Raw genomic sequence first — 18940 nt, 5'->3', positions numbered from 1 at the left:
CCGTCACTGTCTCATTATTAGCCAATTACCATGAGAAACAAATGTGCGAGGTCAGCTCTGTTAAGGAGAAGGGGGCTTTAAATATGCTAAAGATGAGACAAGATGACACAGTCCAGTGGCCTCTTTGGCTGTCCTGCATGTCCAGGACATGGCTAGTTAGAGAAAGACAGGCCGTCCTCTCTGTTGTCAGGAGTCTTCCTATAAATAAGACAGCCCAGGAGGATGGATGGATGGATGGATGGATGGATGGATGGATGGGTGGGTGGGTGGATGGATGGATGAATGGATGGATGGATGGGTAGGTGAGTGGGTGGATGGATGGATGGATGGATGGGTGGATGAATGGATGGATGGGTGGTGGGTGGATGGAGGATGGATGGATGGATGGGTGGGTGGATGGATGGATGGATGGGTGGGTGGATGGATGGATGGTGGGTGGATGGATGGATGGGTGGTTGGGTGGGGTGGATGGATGGATGGGTGGGTGGATGGATGAATGGATTATGGATGGGTGGGTGGGTGGATGGATGAATGGATGGGTGGGTGGATGGATGAATGGATGGGTGGGTGGGTGGATGGATGGATGGATGGATGGATGGGTGGATGGATGGGATGAATGGATGGGTGGGTGGATGGATGAATGGATGGAAGGGTGGGTGGGTGGATGGATGGATGAATGGATGGGTGGGTGGATGGGTGGGTGGATGGATGGATGGATGGATGAATGGATGGGTGGGTGGATGGATGGAAGGGTGGGTGGATGGATGGATGAATGGATGGGTGGGTGGGTGGATGAATGGATGGATGGGTGGGTGGATGGATGATGGATTAATGGATGGGTGGGTGGGTGGATGGATGGAAGGGTGGGTGGATGGATGGATGGGTGGGTGGGTGGGTGGATGGATGGGTGGGTGGGTGGATGGATGAATGGATTAATGGATGGGTGGGTGGGTGGATGGATGAATGGATGGGTGGGTGGATGGATGAATGGATGGGTGGGTGGATGGATGAATGGATGGGTGGATGGGTGGGTGGATGGATTGTGTAAAGTTCAGATAGTTACTGATGGATGTTCCATTTCACATAATGATGACGTCACCCTGAACGCCGTGATGATGACGTCACCCTGAACGCCATGATGATGACGCCCCTGAAAATTCATGAACATTCCATCCTGAGCTGCTACAGTGGGATTTATCTGCACCCATCTGTTGGTGTAAATACCTCAAACCAACGATTTAAATCTGACCTTTCTAATTTACTGCCGGCGTGACGCAGCAGTAAACGAGCAGAGCCGGAACTTTTTTAATCATCGGAGGAAAAAGCGATCAATATGACCCTCCCTAAAGTGTCATTTTCCATGAGACAAACCTGCGCAATAATCACGCGAGGTGTTGATTTCATAGAAAACAAATGCAAACTCTTTGAACATATTTTACGGACATCGAGGGTGCAGGGAGAGTTGTGTTGTGGAATTCACTCCCAGGAGTTAAACGCAGATGAATCCAGTGTGGGTATTGAAATACCATAATGGGGATTTCATTGTCCCCGTGTTTGTGCACAACACAGGGATCCTTTAAACGTCCCGATGCAGGAAGTAGCGGTTAAACAGTAGATCAAAACCTTCCTTTGATGAGGCTGTCACGGCTCCTCTGGAAGCTTTTTTCTTCCCCATTAATACGCACATGCATTGAATGCCATAGGTTGAATTGTGTCCCCAGGGATATTGATTTTCCAGACAGGATGGAAGTGAAATGTCAAATCCAATTTGATGCTTGTAATTGCAATGATTGGTATAAAGGGGCAGGGCCAGTCCGCCGCCGCTCCGGGAATAAGCGAAAAAGACAAACGCGCAAACTTTGAAGACTCAATATTTAATGTCTCAAGTAAAAGTCAATGACAGGAGAAACAAAAAAGTCATTTCACCATGTGGAAGGTCATTTTTTTTTTCATAAATTTAAATATTTTACAAAGGCATGACGACACAGACCGAAGAGCTTAAACTGACCGATACAAATTGGCTGGCAAGCATTGAAGCCTTTCTTCCCAAGCAGACTGGATCCGACGCACCCGCCACAAATTTACAAGCATATACTTAAGTTTTTCTATATCTGTACATGATACATTTGTGTATATTCACACCTCTGCACACGCGGATGCTCTCTCTCTCACACACACACACACACACACACACCCATGCAAAGACACACCGTCTCCTCCACACACGTCACGTGTAGACACATTCAAACAAAGTGTGATCATCAATATGCATATGTAGCCATTTACTTTACAGCGGAGATTGTCATCTCAGCACTCGTTTGCCCTTTGACCTTTCTCCTCACCAGTCCTTCATTTGTTGTCTGTGGCTGTTACACTCCGTCTCGTAGGTGCTGTTATATACAGTTGAGGATCCAGTAAATCCGACAATATAGATATGTGTGTATGGCGACGTTAGTCGTTGCACGTTGCACAAAGTTTGAATGCGTACACGCTGTCTAACACTGAGTTGATCCATCGGACGGACAGACATGTAGAAAAACATCGATACCGACACTGATTCATGACACAGAAAAGTCAAAATAAGCTGAATGTGTCACACGGAAGTCCGGGGAGCTCATGCACGGTTGGAAATGGAGGCAAAGAAGGAAAACCAAAGGGTTTCTGCATATGTGCTCCACTTCTAGGGGATTAAACATGTGAAAGGAACGCTTGCAGAACCATGCGAGGCGGAAACCTGTTATCAGATGTGACATTTCGGTCTGTTTCAGTGGGCGTTTGTCCAAACATGACAACATTTGACACACGGGGACACACACTTCCTCAGGGGAGTGAACATTCAATGGTATACGTGAAAAACAGCTTAGGAGATAAAACGCCACTAATTTTACCTCTAAAACAGCTTGTGGTCAAAAAGGGACTGCAGTTATAGCTTTTTTTTTTTTTTTTACATTCATGCAGTTACTATTCTAACCACCCCCCCCCCCCCCCCCCCATCCGCCACAGACATATGTTAAATAACGTAGCTGTCGAAACATTACAGTACTTTTGTAGGCAGAGCAAGTTAAAACAGAGTGAGCGTTATAAATGGATACTATTGTGCTTATTGTACACGTGACTGGGTAAATAATTTCAAACAACCACTTTGAATATTTTTAACAACGGTGACTGTGTTGGTAGCAGTTCTCTCTCTCGGTCATTCCAGGACGGTTGGGTCCGAATTGTGTTTTCATTATTTCTTTTTTTTGTTGGAACTGATTTAAGTTAATTTTTCACTGGCTGAACATAGTCTCTCCCCTTGATTTTCCGCCTTTGGATTAAATATGAATTGTCCCGAGCACGTAGCCTCATGCTAACAATGCCATCAAATGGAAGAAATAAACATTTTTTTTAATTGAACAGAAATTGGATTCCCAAATTGTGACATTTCCCCTCCAAGCGCGTTCATGGTTGAATTGATTTAAGTTGCTTCTTTAAATTAATTTGATTTTTGCAGGTGAGGGAGATGAAATTGAATTGGCCTTTTCTGCGTCCTTGACTTGCTGCTCGTTTAATCCATCTTCACCAGGTCTCACGCAAATCCTCAATATAATATCGGAGTCCTGACTCCGGCTATCAGAGAGATAGAGTGCACAAACACAATTTGCCTCACACCTTCCCTCGAAAATGCCACATTAGAGATTTGGACCACTCAATTTGCACCACGCTAGGAGGGAAATGAATAGTGCGGGATTATGAAGTGCACGCCTCCCTTTTGTGCTAGCTTAATCTAAACTATGTTGTTTGGATATTTTGGCTCTTCCAGTTATCCAGCCATGACCCCGGTGAAGTGGGAAACCCGTAAAAAAGCAGGTGGAAACAAACCGACGTCCGTGATTGAACTAACAAAATAGACAAAAGGAAAATAGCATTGTAGCATCATTAATTAGCTAGAACATGCGGTCTTTATACCGATATGGCGGGAACAGAGCAAGAGAGGAAAGTTTCCTTGCATGTTGACAGCAGGTGCTTTTTCGTGTTTCCTTGTTTTAACTAGCCGAAAGAACCCTGCTTACCTCTTAACTACAACGAGGAGTTAAGAGGTAGTAAGCTGTTGAGCTTATATCAAAGTAATTAAAATAAAATAGGATAATTGCCTAATAGCTGTTATGGTAAAAGGGTTTCTGAGTCGAAGATGCGAGGAAACAAAAGCAGCAACAACGCCTTCCCAGAGTGCATCTGGGTTCCCCTCTCAGCAAAATTTAATAACAGGAGATGAAACAGCCGTATGGAAAACAGTGTGGGAATGTGTTTGTCTGGTTGTGCAGCACTTTTGAAATAGTTTCTTTTTAATTATTTTTTGTTTTATAAGGTAAAAAAGCAGAAGGTCAAAGACTGCCACGCGCTCTACTGCTGCCTCCCAGCCGTTTCTGCCTCTGCAGCCCCCTGACCCAAAGAAAACAAAGTCGACTTTTTTGCGATGCATATTATAGAGTCAAAATTCACTAGAACTTGAACGTAAACACCAACAAGCTGAGCTGAGTTAACATTTATCCCAAATTTAGCTCCCTGTGCACACTGGACCTGCATGTTGCTCCACCTGGAGACATGGTCTTTTCAGTCCTGAGGAGCGTAAAGCGGACACTGATCTTCACTAAGCAAACACCAAACTGAAAGCTGAAACTCCTTTTACTGTAATGTAACTACTTTGGTGTGGATCTACCGTTATCTATTATACATGGGCCTGCTATTTTAAGAATGTTTTTTTTCTTCTTTTGCAAATACCTCAGCTGCCCACCCGATCCCGATATTATTATTTTTTTATCTTGATCAATCCACTCTCCTCTGTAACTAAACTCGGGCTGGCCAGTCATTCGATAGGCGCACACACCTCTGCACGTACGCGGACACACTGATCGCAGAGTCCCCGACAACAGGGCGTCGCTGTGGACGTGTCTTTAACTCTTACAGCTGGTGCTCGTGCAAGAAGGAGCCGCTGCCTCCGCCGGTGGTCTGCTCAGAGGAGGAGAAACTCGCCAGGGGAATGACCTTGACGGGCTCCTCCTTCTTACTGCTGCAGTGTCTGTCCAGGGTGTTGTAGAACTGCGGCCGATTGATCCCTTTGTCCAGTTCGTCCTTCCTGGGCACGGATCTACCCAGGGTGTGGCGACCATCCATGAGCCCCATGCTAGCTTTGGCTCCCTGGGCAAAGCTCGGCTGGAAACCAAATGTGGGCATCGTACCGGCGATTGAGGCGGCGACGGGGGTGGACGTGGGGCTGTTGCTACCGGGGCTCTGGAACTGCGCCAGGGCCGGGGGCATCCAGCAGCTGTCGGAGTGGCCCAGTATCAGACACTCTTGGGTACAGGTCTCGGAGGCTTCAGCCAAAGCTTTCTGCATGTTCACCTCGATAGCTGCAGAAACAAAACAAAAGAAAAACAGCAGAAGAAGGAAATCGTGAGAATTAATCAGCCGAATTAGGTCGCGTTCTGCACCGGCCGTGGAAAACCACCGACGCAGCTCAGGACTCATCATCAAACCGGAGGAACGTCGCCCCCTTTTCACTGGCTGACCCACAGAACGTCAACCTTTTAGCAAAATGAAAGTCGCAGATAAATGTTTCATTTTATCTGGTAATGAGAAAAACACAAGCAGAGCATTTAATTTCCATCAGTATTCCCACGACTACCCGTGTTTACCTACAATATGCGAGGAATTCCCTGTAGCTTAATTAGAGCGAGGAGGAGAAAAAAGTGTCTTGCTGCTGGTGTCTCAGACTGGCTTTGCCATATTAAATATTTAATGAACAACCTAACGGTACGTTGTTTATTTTAATCACTGTCAACGAGGAACACCTGAAACCCCGTCTGATCGCTCCCAATCCCAAATAAATCTCGTCAAATCCATAAATCTGGATTGGCAGAGAGTGATACCACGAGAGGGAGCGTCCTGCTGTCAAGCTCCGGATCAGATAATAAAGATGGTTAATTATTGCAGAATTTAGGCGAAGGGAGGGGAAAAACCCCCACACTGGTACGAGAAGGTGCCCGGGCAAGGCCGAGGACTCCAACTATCTTATCTCATTATTCCAGCGCTGACATCACATGCGGAATAAGTCTGAGATGAGGCCTCAGCAATAAAGCCTGTCAAGTCAGATAATTAGAATGTAAAACAGCACGCGCCAAGGCAACCAGGAGCCCGCGGTGTTAGATTTCCTGGGCCGTGCAAAAAGGAAAAGATGGGCCCTCATTCAAACATCACGTCTCTCCTGCGGGCTCCAGCTCCGAGCTGCCGTGCAGAAATTATTTAGTATATTTGCATAAGTGAGATTGCTATAAATAATGATGTGCTCTTAGACAATGGGACACGGGAGGAAGTCCACACGCAGGTTCTGAACACGCCAGTGCGATTAGAATTCACGCACATCAGGAAGTATTTAAGCCACCTTCTTTGTATTATTCTGTCAATTATTCCTGAGAAATGCAATTCCAATTATCTGGCGTGAGTGATCTCCAATGCCGGCCGCTATCCGGATGTTGCGAGCGGCCCGGTTCTGTCGCGTCCTTGCATTTCTGTGCCACCACAAATTGAGCAGAACAGCATCAACTTTAATGGAGACCACTGTCTGTAAACGAAGCGCCGGGGATAAATTGCGAGGATATATTTGGAGTCAAATCTGTCCTCTTCATATTGAACTGGCACCTCGGAGCCTTGGAGTGCATAAATCCCCCGGGTGGTAAATGTGTCACTTTCAGGGGGGGTCACTAACTTCATTAAGGCAAAAATGGATGCGGCTTTCTCGATCTCTCAGCTCACACAGAAGCAGCCAGCCAAGTCTTGGCTCTGCCCTTGCTCAGTCTTTCTCCAAGGGTTTTCCGCTGTTGGTGAGACTTTCCGGTGTTTTGAATGAATTAAGGCCGTAAACATGCGGCCACCCCCCCCACTCCCCCCTCCCTTTTTAAACGCAAAGCCGAAGTGACACCTTTGGAACTGAAGGGTCTGTGGATCGGCGCCTTCACGCAGCGTGAACTCGCAGCGGTTCCATGTCAGTAGGCGTCACTCCATCCAAATACGCAGTACTTCCCGTCTAGAGAGGTCTGCGCCGCTTTTCATTCCGCTGGGATAGTCGGGATAAGTGGCGGGGGGTCCGGGAAGGTGGGAGAGCGGTCAGGCTTCAGTCAGCTCGAGGTGTGCAGCAGCCAGCTTGTGATGCCATTGTCTTTTGTATTCAGGGGGAAAGAACCAGACCCTGGGGAGGCTTCCAGAGGAAACATCACTGATGCCACAGATCCCTAGAGCCAGGAACGTCCCCACCTCCTTACCTTCAAGGAAATTTAAACAACAGTCCGGAGGGGACAATCGGCTTTAATAGAGATCAGAACTACTTTCCTTCTTTGAGACGACTCCCAGAGTGAAGGTGATGAGGGTGGGATAATACTGTGGAATAAACAGGAAATCCCAACCCAAATGGAAGAAATCCTGCATTTACCCAGGCTACACAGAGGTATAGCCTGTGTAGCCTGTGTGACCCACACCGGTGCTCCTATCTGCCATCTACAGTCTTGTTTTGGGGAGTTTTGCCGGAGCGGTGTCACAGTTTCAACTTTGCGGTCGATCCTTCGGTCATAAGCAAGGTCACCGTCAGCGCTCGGCTGCAGCGCTCGCGTTCTGCAACGTCGACACATCCGCTGGCGACCCGCAGATCGACCGGCGTTGCATCCACTTTCAAGTGACCTTCCAGCCGTGCTTTCAAACATGGGAAATGTGAAACACGGAGAACGGAGCGGCCTCCGTGGCAACCGGGCGACCGCTTTAAAAGTCTCGGCAATGACTGAAGACGCCAGAGAAAATAAGTGGAGGGACGAGATAAACGCGCGGACTCGTCTGCTGACCCGCAGGACAGCACAAAGGGCAAAAGGTTGCTTCATTCCCGGCGCACAGCAGGAAACGCACGTGCTATTTGCTACGGCTTCCTTTCCATGCTCTGGTCAGCGCAGCCAAACCCCAGCGAAACCTTTATGTTCTCCCTGTGGCTAATTCACCTTCCTCCCAAGGTCCAAAAACATGAACATTAGGTTGCTTGGAGACCCTGAATGGCCACCCCCCCCCCCTTTTAGAATAACTGGTGGTTGACAGGAAAAGGGTGGAAGAGGGCGACGCTTCAGGATGGAATTTCCCCTTTCAGAATAAAATGACCTTCCCATGACACATCTAATTCTCATATGTAGACATAAAAACCCCACTTCTGAAATTTACAAATATTGTCAACACTGTCCTCTGCGCTCCGCTGTGACCCACAGAATTATCGCTCATGGTTCCCAAAGCTGATTAAAAGCATTTCTGACATCATTTTTTGTAATTGCCCCATAGCGAAGCGCATGGCATATCACAAACGACCCACCTGCCTAACAATTCATTTATCCAGCACATGAATGAGTGCTGGATGTGCACGCATGCACGCCTGCCTCTCCACTCCATTTCGCACGCCAATGAACACGTGACAGGGTTTTGCGTGTCTATTGTGAAGTGTTTGAAAAGCTAGCAGATATTCATTTTCCGAGCCCGTACAGCTACACGCTAATGGTCAGGTCACACAGCAGGTAACACGAATACATTTTGGCTTCTAAAAAGCATTAAAATGCGTTAAAGAGTGTGAAACGCACGGCCGAGGTGCTACCGCACATGCAAGTGCTTTTGAAATCAGCGCCTTTGTTTTATGCTTAGCTTTTGTTCCCCGCTATGCTAATGCATATGTGTTCTGCTGAATACACACCCGCGCACACACACAACTGCACTGCAGAGGAGCTTTTCGGCACAACAGTGTGAGATATTTAACATGACAGCTGACAGTATTCACTGACAGAGCTAGTTACATCTTGATGAACGCCACATTAACGTCTGCACACATCACCATTCGACTTATTATTTCAGCATACAAAACTCATTACTGTTAATTAAAAGACTAATTGCGTGCATCTAGGACAGCAAATCAGCCATCAGGAAGGTGTTCTGGATCCAGACTCACCTTAGAGCGGTAATTGGTGCGGTTGTTGTTTTTTTTATCACCCAAGTCAACATGCATCATTCTCACGGATGAACGAACAGCTTTGGTGCGCACGGCTGTGGTGCACGTGTGCTATTGTTTTAGATTTGAGTGAATGTTTTAAATCTGATCTTTGTTAAAAACAGGCTGTGGTTAGTTTAACACATTGTTTTGGAGCACAAAGTGAATGCTAATATAAAGCTCCTGACACTATGACATCAGTTGCATATTATTGTGTTATTTCTACAAGATTTTAACAAGCGTAAACAACCTTTAACCGCAGGTTTAGCTGCATTATTCTGTCCTGTTCTAACATTTTCTGCCTTGAAAGCTCAAATGGGTTTAATCTCCGTAATCTCCCAACTGGCAAAAAAATAAAAGTGCGAGAGTTTGCGCATCCTTCCAAATAACTATGCAAAGCAAATAAAACTTTCCCCCACCTCTGGAGCTCTGCGCCTATCAGTGTCAGTTAATGTGGACTCAACAGGTCCAGCAGAGCCGGAAAACACAAAGAAAAATGGAAATGGGCCGCGGCGTTTGAAATTAGGAGGCTGCCTTTCATAAAGCTGCGGCAGAACCGTACGTCTGAGTGCAGAAGTGTTGATGATTAACATATAATGTGCTCCCGCATGAATAGGAGATGAGTCCGAGGATAAGGGAGAGTGATTCTGAGGGGGGAGAAAGTGCCCGTTTCTGGAGCAGGACCAAAACACAGACGTCCAAGAATGTGGAAGCTTCTTTCAAACAAATAGAATCTCTTTAGAATAATTGGGTTTGTAATTACTGCGGCTTTATCGCCGCGTTCGGCCCTACGCTCATTTCAAACGTGCAATCTGGATAAGCAAATGGATGGTCATTAATAATAATGGTGCTATTAAAACCCCCTCCGTGTTGCTGAGGGAGGAGGGATGCCGCCACTGCCGCCGCCGCCGCCGCCTTCAGTTGTCGGCTGAAGACGGGACTAATGTCTCATTTCCACTGAATTACAAATATGGGGCGGCGTTCTTAAATGTTTGATGCCTTTTTCCATCCCCGCCGCTCTTCCCCGAGCTTGCGCCGTCCCCTGACTGATTTATAGTTTTAATAATGTCCGCTCATGTGAATTCATGCTCTCCTCAGCACATCGAGGAGAGCCTGAGAAGCCAGTCGCTAAAAGAATGAAAAGTATCTGACGCTCCTGGAGACATACATATTATCTTATTAATAAAATAAGGTTATGCAGAGTCACGCAGCAGATTTGTAGCTTTAGTTAAAAAAAAAAAAGATAAAAAGGGCCTTGGATGGAGAAGAATCTGAAAATGAACCTGTCTCTTATGTCAACATTCCTTTACTTTTATCAGAGGAGGGAACGTAATCCCTGGCTGACGCCTGTCACGGCCCCTGATGAGGGAGTGAAAGAGGGAAGAAATAATATTTCAGCAGCACAAACTTTCTCCTTCTTGAGAGGTGGCGATGACCTCTAAGGCAGAGGTCAGCCGTGCTGTTTAGAGGGACACGTGTTGGCCCGCAAAAGCTGCAGGAAACATCCGGCTTCCATAAGTGGAACGACGCAAACATCTGGTTACAGACTTCATAACACCTGAGCTGAAAACAACAGGATTCAATAAAACATCCAGACGACAAGAAAAACTAACGCGGCGCGTCGGTGAATCAAGCCGTCTCCCACAGCCGCGCGTCGAGGCTGCTGAATTACCGTGGCAACTGAGATGTTGATTGTGAGTGATGATAAAGACGGTGACGTAAGGGGTAAAAGTCTATTGCTCATCTTTTCCAACTATGAAGAACAGACGGCGCCCTGAGAGCCCGGCGGCCTCTCTTGAAAAAGACAATGCGATGCAGATAAAATGGGGGCGAAGTGGCCGTAGATGCTCCAGACTAATTACTGCTGATGCAGTTACGGAGACGAAGCTAAACGCGTCGAGTCTCCGGGCCACATGCGTATTTATCAGCACTCGTGGGACCTATACAGTTCCTCGCCTGTAATCCATCTAGCCTTGTCTTCTCCCGACCCCTCTTGCTTTCCCAGTGTTTGACCCATTGTAGCTGAAAGTAATTGCCGGCAGAAAACAACATCTAATGATTACTTTATCTGTAAGTCTGAGAGCCAGAGAGCGGCGGCCAGTGAAAAGTCACAGACAGGTACTTTCAACAAAGGGACGTGGCCCTTTTTTGTTCCCGACACACAATTTCAGACAACAAAGAATATTATTGACTCGGCTGAGATTACAACACCAAAACAAATGACAAAGCGTGGAGAGAGGACAAAGTGCACAAAGAAGAGAAAGGATCACTCCAACAACCTGGTGCCGGGCCCTCGCGCCTTCCCTCTTTGTTGCTATTGATTACAAGTATGTCGCAGGTTGAGGCAACCATTGAGGATAAACAACAGCGACACAATGCAGAGGCTCCGTTTAATGTAAATTATTTTATCGTAAAGTCACCTTTGTTGTCAAAGGGAGAGAAGAGAGAGAGAGAAAACTTCCAATTGCGATACTGCTTCAGTACGGAAAGAAAGAAAGAGAAAAAACTGCCATTGTGTGATTTCCATCAACAGAGGGACCATTTCAGGGGGTTGGGGGGTGGGGGGGGACTTTTCTTGTGCGCGCACGCCGTTGGTTGATTACATCTCCTTCATTACGCACGGACCACCGTCGGGCCTCCCCTCCCAAGGACAAGATGCTGGTGTCACCGTCAACACAATCAGGCCGGGCCAAATACCCAGCATGGGCCGGATAGATGAGAGGGGCCAACACCGTAACAATCAGCAATCAGCGCTCATCACCACGGCGACACGCGGCAGAGAGGGCGAGTGTGTGTACGGGGGGACGGAACAAACACACTCGCACACAGAACCGTGTCCTCGGATGTAAATTGCACACGCAGGCTTTCATTTTCTTCTTTTTGCTGCCGCTCTTGTAGAAAAAGAAAAATAATTCCAGCTGGATGATACTCTTTATGTACAGCAGGAGTGCTGTTACCAACAAGGAAGCAATACATAAATGCATATTTATGAAGGTATATAAAAACCTGTGAATCCACCTCAAAATTCTTTTTTGGCATACTGCGAAGATAATGTCGGGTCTGGGGCGCGGAAATAAGAACGGGGGATGAAAAGGAATTGATAAAAAAAAGAAAGAGTATATTTTAAAAGGCTTAAGGGAGAAACGTCGACAAAGACAAAAGCGTCTGATATTTGCAAGTAGACTGGGTCGCTCCGACTCAAACAGAATCTCAATATCCTTGATTTCTTTTTTTTCCCAGGACTTAGCTTTGATCTAAAAATATGGGTGTCAGTTTTACGTTTTTAGCTTGATGATCACATGATTTGAGGCGAACTGGGCCGACCTGTTGCCTGTTTATTCCCAGAGTCACCTGAGACGAGTCTCAAAAACCCAAAAGTGGAAAAAGAAAATTGGGGAACAAACAAACGCTGACAAGCAAATGGTTTATTGAGGTTTACTTTTGGGTCTTTGATGTAAATTTCATATGTTTGACGCAATTTTTTTTACATCACGGAGGAGAAGCCATCAAAGAAACCTCGCAAAAATTAATCAGAATTATTAAACAACCGTCAACCTCTGATTAAAAAAAAAAAAAAAAAAAAAACTTGCGCAGATTCAAACCTCGCCGCTTCAAACTGGGAGCATCAAAAAGTCAACCTGCCCAACAAGACGCCGGAAGAAGTGTTCCCGGATCTTTTCGAGCCACTTCCCGTGACAGACGTCCACATTCCTCCTCATTTTCTCACAGTCTGCTTTGCAAACCTGCGCTCACCACAGCCGCTCAGCAGAAACCCCCAAAAACGGAGCCTTCGGGGAGGCAGACAGTACAACGGTGTCACATCCTGTCGTGTTGGGAGCGAATTCATCGCCCGGACCCGTGGCCCCAATTATTATGGAAAGCAAGAATGAATCAAATTAACGTTGAAGAAGCTCTCAGATGCGGCGGCCTGTCTGTGCAGCCGACTGATTCGGCAGGAAGAGGAGAGGGTAATAAACAAGGTGCCGCTGCGTCCGCCATATATCTCGCAGTCATTGATGATTAGCTCTGTTTTCCCTTAGCCGTACATTACAGTTATTGCCTCCGTGGCCCGGCAGATAGGAAGTGGATACAAAGGCATCGGGAAGCCCATCATTCAGCGGGATAACTGGCAGGCTGAAAACCACTCAGCACCGGTGGCGGCGTGATTTCAGCGCATGAGCGATCTGGGCACGCTGAAAAATTATAACCTACAAGGTAGAGCTGAGAGGGAGGCCAGCTGTGGTGGGTTGTTTAGCTGCGTTGGCTTCAGCGGGGGCAGGTAGGGCGTAGGGCATTAGGCGGAATTTTCCAGCGTACTCCTTCAAAACACAAAGCACAATAGAAGCCCCCCCCCCCCCCCCAGATGTTGGTCGCTCAACCAGCATCGTGTCAAAGGTAATCCTGCAAATGTCTGCGACATATGTCAGCGCCAGATACGCGAACGCCGTCGATTTCCGGTTTTCTTATCTGAAAACTACGAGGGGGGAGAGCTTAGAGAGCTGGTCACGGTCTCGGGTGCTCGGCAAACATATATTTGGAATATCAACGCGGGTGTAGCATGCGAAGGGTTTTAGTATGAGGGGCAGACTGTCTGCAGATCCCCCAGTGCACGTCCGCTTTAAAGGTTTTCGCTTTTACGGAATGCCACTGACCCTCCTCTGGGGACAACTATTAATTTTTCACTGAACCCTCCCCTGAATAATGAATTCTGTCCTATTTATACGCCGCGATAAGTCCGCTGAATGTCTAAAAAGGGGGTTATCTTGAAAAGGGTGAGGCTTTCAGCGGAATAAAACCTGTTCCTCCTTAACATGTTTAATTCATTTTCACGGCCGACGTTCTTGAAAGCACCAGAGGAGTCGGCCCGACGTATCGCCGGCGAACATGAAAGCAGACACAAGCGGCACATTCAATAAATCACAGCTTTACTTCTGCTGTTTTGATGGCGACAGCCACCAGCCGCCAAAAGTTCAGATATGCCGTTTGGTCCTGCCGACAGATGCGTTCCCGTTGAAATCACAGAGGTGTTCGGCGGCTCATGTTAATGTTTCTGTCACTGCTTACTTTATTCGGGGGGGTTCCGAGCGCAGGCGTTGTCAAGGAACGTTCACAACAGCCGAGAACAACGGATGCAGACGGAGGGAACGAGCGTCGGTGGAAAGAAGATGGCAGCGGCGAGAACACGAGCGCGGGAAAGGCTAGCCTATAAATAATGCAACACTAACAGGAACAGGTCTCAGAACCTGTGAAAAAGGAGCTGATAAAGTTCTCCAGAGGTGAGATGATTTGATTTTCTTTCCTTTTTTAAAATCCTGGCTTCAGTCGCGTTCCGATCGTTCGCCGTTTCGCACCTGACAAACAAAGATCTGACGGTGATGGGGTTGATGTAACAGCTCCTCTCACGCTACATATAAAGTCAGCTGGCATCTCTACCATAAATATCTACTCTGAACACACCCAACACTCACGTGATCCCTCACTGGATCACAATGGATCAAACTATAAATGTTATTATTTGGCCTTCAGTAAATGGTTAAACTGTCAGCGATGCCTCACATGGAATTACGGGAACATTAGCTTTTAGCAGCATGCTATTATATCAAAACGAAGTTTCCTCTCTCCGGTAATGGCCTCTGTCTGTTTATATCTTGGCCATCCTTTTCTTTTTTTCCTTCTCTTTTTTTGGCTTTTTAAATTTCCACGAGAGACGGCGGCATTCTGATGAAGTGGAATGAAATGAAAAGCAGAAAGTAGGTTTGCTGATTGTGTTCCGCCTGCCCTGATGAAGAGAATGCTCCAGTGGCCGCAACAGTCCGCCGAGGAGGAAACGCGTTCCTCTGGCGACCGCCGGCAACCCGACGACCTCCAATGTCGTTTGTGCTGTTTAGCCCGGAGCGCTAACTATCAGCTATTAACGCCCCGCATCTTTGATTCGGTGTGTCTGTCGGCCCTCTGGGATGCATCGGCCCGGAGCGCCGCCCTCTTTGTGTCAGTCGTTACGACCTCATAGAAAGGAGGCGTGGGGGGTGTCACATGTTCCTGGCGGCTGGTACTGAGCCTGATGGCGACATGGGGACGGTGCAGGGTGCAAAAACCAAAAAAGAAAAACAAACAGAAAGGTCGCTAACATGTGGAATCGTGGGAGAAAACTGCCAAGGTTCTCTGACCACCCTACCCGCTGCTGCGATGACATCACTACCGCCAATTTCATTCTGCACGTTATTCCAAGTCAGCACACACACACACACACACACGCACACACACACACACACACACACACACCTGTGTTCATATGTGTAAGCAGGAATATGTGACAGAGGCAGAAACAGGCTCGCTCTCTGTGTAATTCAGTGTGTGGAGCCACAAATATCCATCTCTATGATAATTTCCTATTCACCTCGGCCGAGGACAGCAACACTGATACAATTCATTTCCCCTTTATTAACTGGTGCAGAAATGTTGTGTTCCGTGGAAGCGACTTCTGAAGTCTTTTAGGGCTTAAGGGTGACGGAGTTTGTTTTCCGGGTGGCAGGAGCGAGCCGCCGGTAGCGGGTAGAGGATCCGGCTGCCTGCTCGGCTCCGTGGCCTTTGCATGAGACTTTTGGGTCAAAGCTTGTCAGTTCCGACAATACGTTTGCCATATCTGGGATAATAACATCGGCCGGTCACTTAGCTTCACCCGCGGCTAGCTCTCCCCAGCATATCTTGCTTTCGCAATCCTTGTCTTATTTTCAGGGGCGACATCCGGAGCCGACTTCAGGCAATGACGTGACACTGAAATCGGCAGTAGACGTTGGCTTTAATGCCATTCCTATTTTTCATCAACCCTGAGCTGACAACCCTCCCCCCACCACGCTGATAGTGCTAATTATTTGAAAATATCAGGTAGACAATTTCAATTCCAATTAAAAATTGTCCTCCCCCCCGACCTTCAGGGCAGTATTGCGACAGGGTTGCACTCCCGGCCCAGAAAGATGCTACACACGAAGAAATTTAAACTCAATTTTTCCCCCCAACACTGGAGAATACACACGCTGGCCTCACACGCGTGGAGACAGATGCCCACCCGGTGGATCTGGTAACACATTTAACGTGATAATTGAAAGGCCTCCTTTTTAAGCTTAAAGGCATAACTGGCTCCTCGACACTGTGAAGGACAGATTTACAGCGCTGTGCAGCTAATCTAGCATCTAGCATGGGTTCTGAATGTTAATGGGCCCAAGCTATGATGACATATTGTGCAAACGGTGGTAAACAAACACTCACAGTACCAAAAGAGAGGATAGGTCTCTGCCAGGGTGCAGGAACTTCACCCTCTTCTAATACAATAAGCAAGAATTCACAAAACTAGCAGCGCAAAGAAAATCCCACCTGCGGGAAAATTAGATGCCGCTGTGACAAGAAAAGAAAAGAAAAGGAGGCTCCATGTATGTAAGAAAAACAATTACACGATATTGACAGCGAGCGCAATCAAAGGCTCCCCCACCACACTCAATAAGGTGCCAATCAAGCGAGTGTCTGCCTCACGCTGCCGTTGCCTTTCATTCCAGAGTCAGAGGAGGCGCCGCCGTGGCGAATTGTCAGTCGATCGCTCCGAGCTGATATTAATGCTGAGTGAAGGAGATGAACAAGGCTGTCATTAACCTGAAGAAGGAGCCCGGCGAGTCGAGCCACTTTAATAGCGTATTAAGAGAATTTCATCACAAGGTGGCTGCGATTTTTTTCCATGTTTGTTCTCCATGAAAGCAACCGGGGGTCCAAACGATCAGCATCGTTTATTAATTATCTGAATTCAGCCTTTGTCTAAGGGGGTCCAGATCCGGTCCCCAAGGGCCAGAATCCCCCTGGGATATCGGTCCTCCCAGGTGGACAACCCTCTTACCTGTCTACCTTGTAGATCAGATCACCTGGCTGGATTCTGGCCCTCGAGGACGGGATCTGGACCCCCCTGGTTTAAGGTGCAGCAGCCAGTGGACCCGAGAGAACCGGGGCTCACTGGAGAGCCATTCTTTGGGACTCCAGCACAGATGGGAAGGGTGGCCAGCACATGCCGAGGAGACCTCCCTGTCTCTGACTCCAGCTTCTCTTCTTTATTAATTTTCTCTTATGTAGCTGCTTCATGTTTTTGCCGTTTATTATCTCAGGTTTTCTCATCCAGAAGGCGGGTTTAGGTGATCTGCTTGGATCAGACTGGCTCCCCCTGCGTCTGCGTGGAACCAGCACCAGCTGATCAGAAGCAACTTTATGTAGGACATCATCCGGCAGCAGGCTTCCTTTCTTTGTGGCTTTTTTGTCCTCGCCACCTCCCCCCTCAAGCACACCGGCTCTTATTTACAGTGCGGGAGGCGACCCTGGCTGGATCCAGGCTGAGCGTCGACCATCCATCTCTTTAACAACAAGACTAAAGTAATTTCCTAATTTGCAGCCACACGACCTCGAGTCAAACCCGGTTCATAACTCACTTAGAAATGCAGCCAGACATCGTTGGAGGAAAAATTCTGCATCATAATATGGTGAAACAAGAGGCGGGGGCAGTCATTTACGGCCGAGCCTTAAAGAGCACTCCTGCCTGATAACAGTGACGTCACCTGTGTCTCCCACAGGTGACGTCAGGCCCTCTGCAGGACGCTGATCCCAGTGTTTAGCTCCCAACTCAGCTGCTTCAAAAACGGTTCCAGGTCGCTCGTATGGCTTCAGACACAAATGTCAAGCTGCTTTTTGAAACCTCCCCAGCCTGAAGCCACAGTGGCTCCCCAGCTCCTCTGGTCCGGGCTGCAGGACCCCGCAGGTGCCGGTGGGGTGAAGACAAGTTTTGATCGATTAGCATAGCTAAGCACACAAGCGAAAGGTGAACTGAATCAATATAACAACCCATTAGCGTCATCATGCTGCCCCCCGTGACCTGAACAGCCACATGAGTCATGTGACGCTTAACTCCATCATCCGGTCGTCTCCGTCTGCAGGCTTCCACTGGCAGGAGAAGAAAGGGTATTAATTTTCCAAACTGGAAAACACAAACCAAAAATACCTGTGAAGTGGATAATTCTATCTGGGAGAGACACGTCCCCCCCCCCCCCCACTTCTTCCATGTCAACACAACTTCTTTTGTGGTGTGCGGCGATGTCTGCGCGGGCCCGATAAGTCTCTTATTCTCAGCAAAGAGTAATTTGCAGGATGCAGACGGCCGTACACAGACTCTCCATACTGTTAATTAAATCATTCCGCCTTTGATGTTTTCTCAGGTTTTAATGGGGGAAGAAAAAGAAAATAACAACATAAAGTAGAATGCTGTCTCCCCTCCTCGAGAAAGGAAAGGAATGATCCATGCCTGATTCATCAATTAAAGGGGGGGGGGGGGGGGGGGCTGTAAATAAATTAAATTAACTATAAATAAAACTGAGAGAAAAACATTGTTTTTTTTCTTTAATGGCGTCCAAAAACCATTTATTATTCAGTTACTCACAGATGAACACCGGGCACGACCTACAGGTGAATCACATTGGAGATGTTTTCCTTTGGATCTCTTCTCTCCGCCGCTACGTGCATCTGCCCCCCCCCCGTCCCACGAGCGCCTCTTAATTTAATCAATAACGATGAGTTTTTCCCCCTCGTAATGCAATTCCCACTCAATCACAGGGTTGTCAATGACCGCGGCCAATAAACGGATTGTTTATGCATATATTTGTTCGTTATAGGTGGAAAAATAAAAGGCTCTCCCTGGAAAGTGCTTGATAACCTTTGCACTGATCAATGCGGCTGCTGTCGGGGTCTGAGCGGGGACGTGGTGCAGGGAGAGCGTGGCTGATGACAGATTACAGCCTCTGAGCTGTGGTGGCAGCTGATTATCCCAACAGTTTGCATTTGAAATTTGACCGTCAGACGCTTTACAGGACTGTTGTT

General features: G+C 47.6%; 1 protein-coding gene across 3 annotated transcripts in view; it reads right to left on the bottom strand.

Annotated features, from left to right (window-relative positions):
- Window positions 1–1858: 1858 nt before the first annotated feature.
- The window catches only part of pcdh11 (protocadherin 11), a 107957-nt gene continuing 90875 nt past the window's right edge, over window positions 1859–18940 (bottom strand). For all 3 annotated transcript variants that reach the window (XM_029847202.1, XM_029847203.1, XM_029847204.1), the window contains one exon: window positions 1859–5390. In XM_029847202.1, the coding sequence (XP_029703062.1) occupies window positions 4942–5390 (449 nt within the window). In that variant the 3' untranslated portion in view covers window positions 1859–4941. The remainder of the gene's footprint in view (window positions 5391–18940) is intronic.

This window comes from Takifugu rubripes, chromosome 14, assembly GCF_901000725.2.
Source record: "Takifugu rubripes chromosome 14, fTakRub1.2, whole genome shotgun sequence".
Classification (NCBI taxonomy): Eukaryota; Metazoa; Chordata; class Actinopteri; order Tetraodontiformes; family Tetraodontidae; genus Takifugu; species Takifugu rubripes.
The sequence above is the reverse complement of the archived record's forward strand: the minus strand, read 5'-3'. Positions and strand labels throughout refer to the sequence as shown.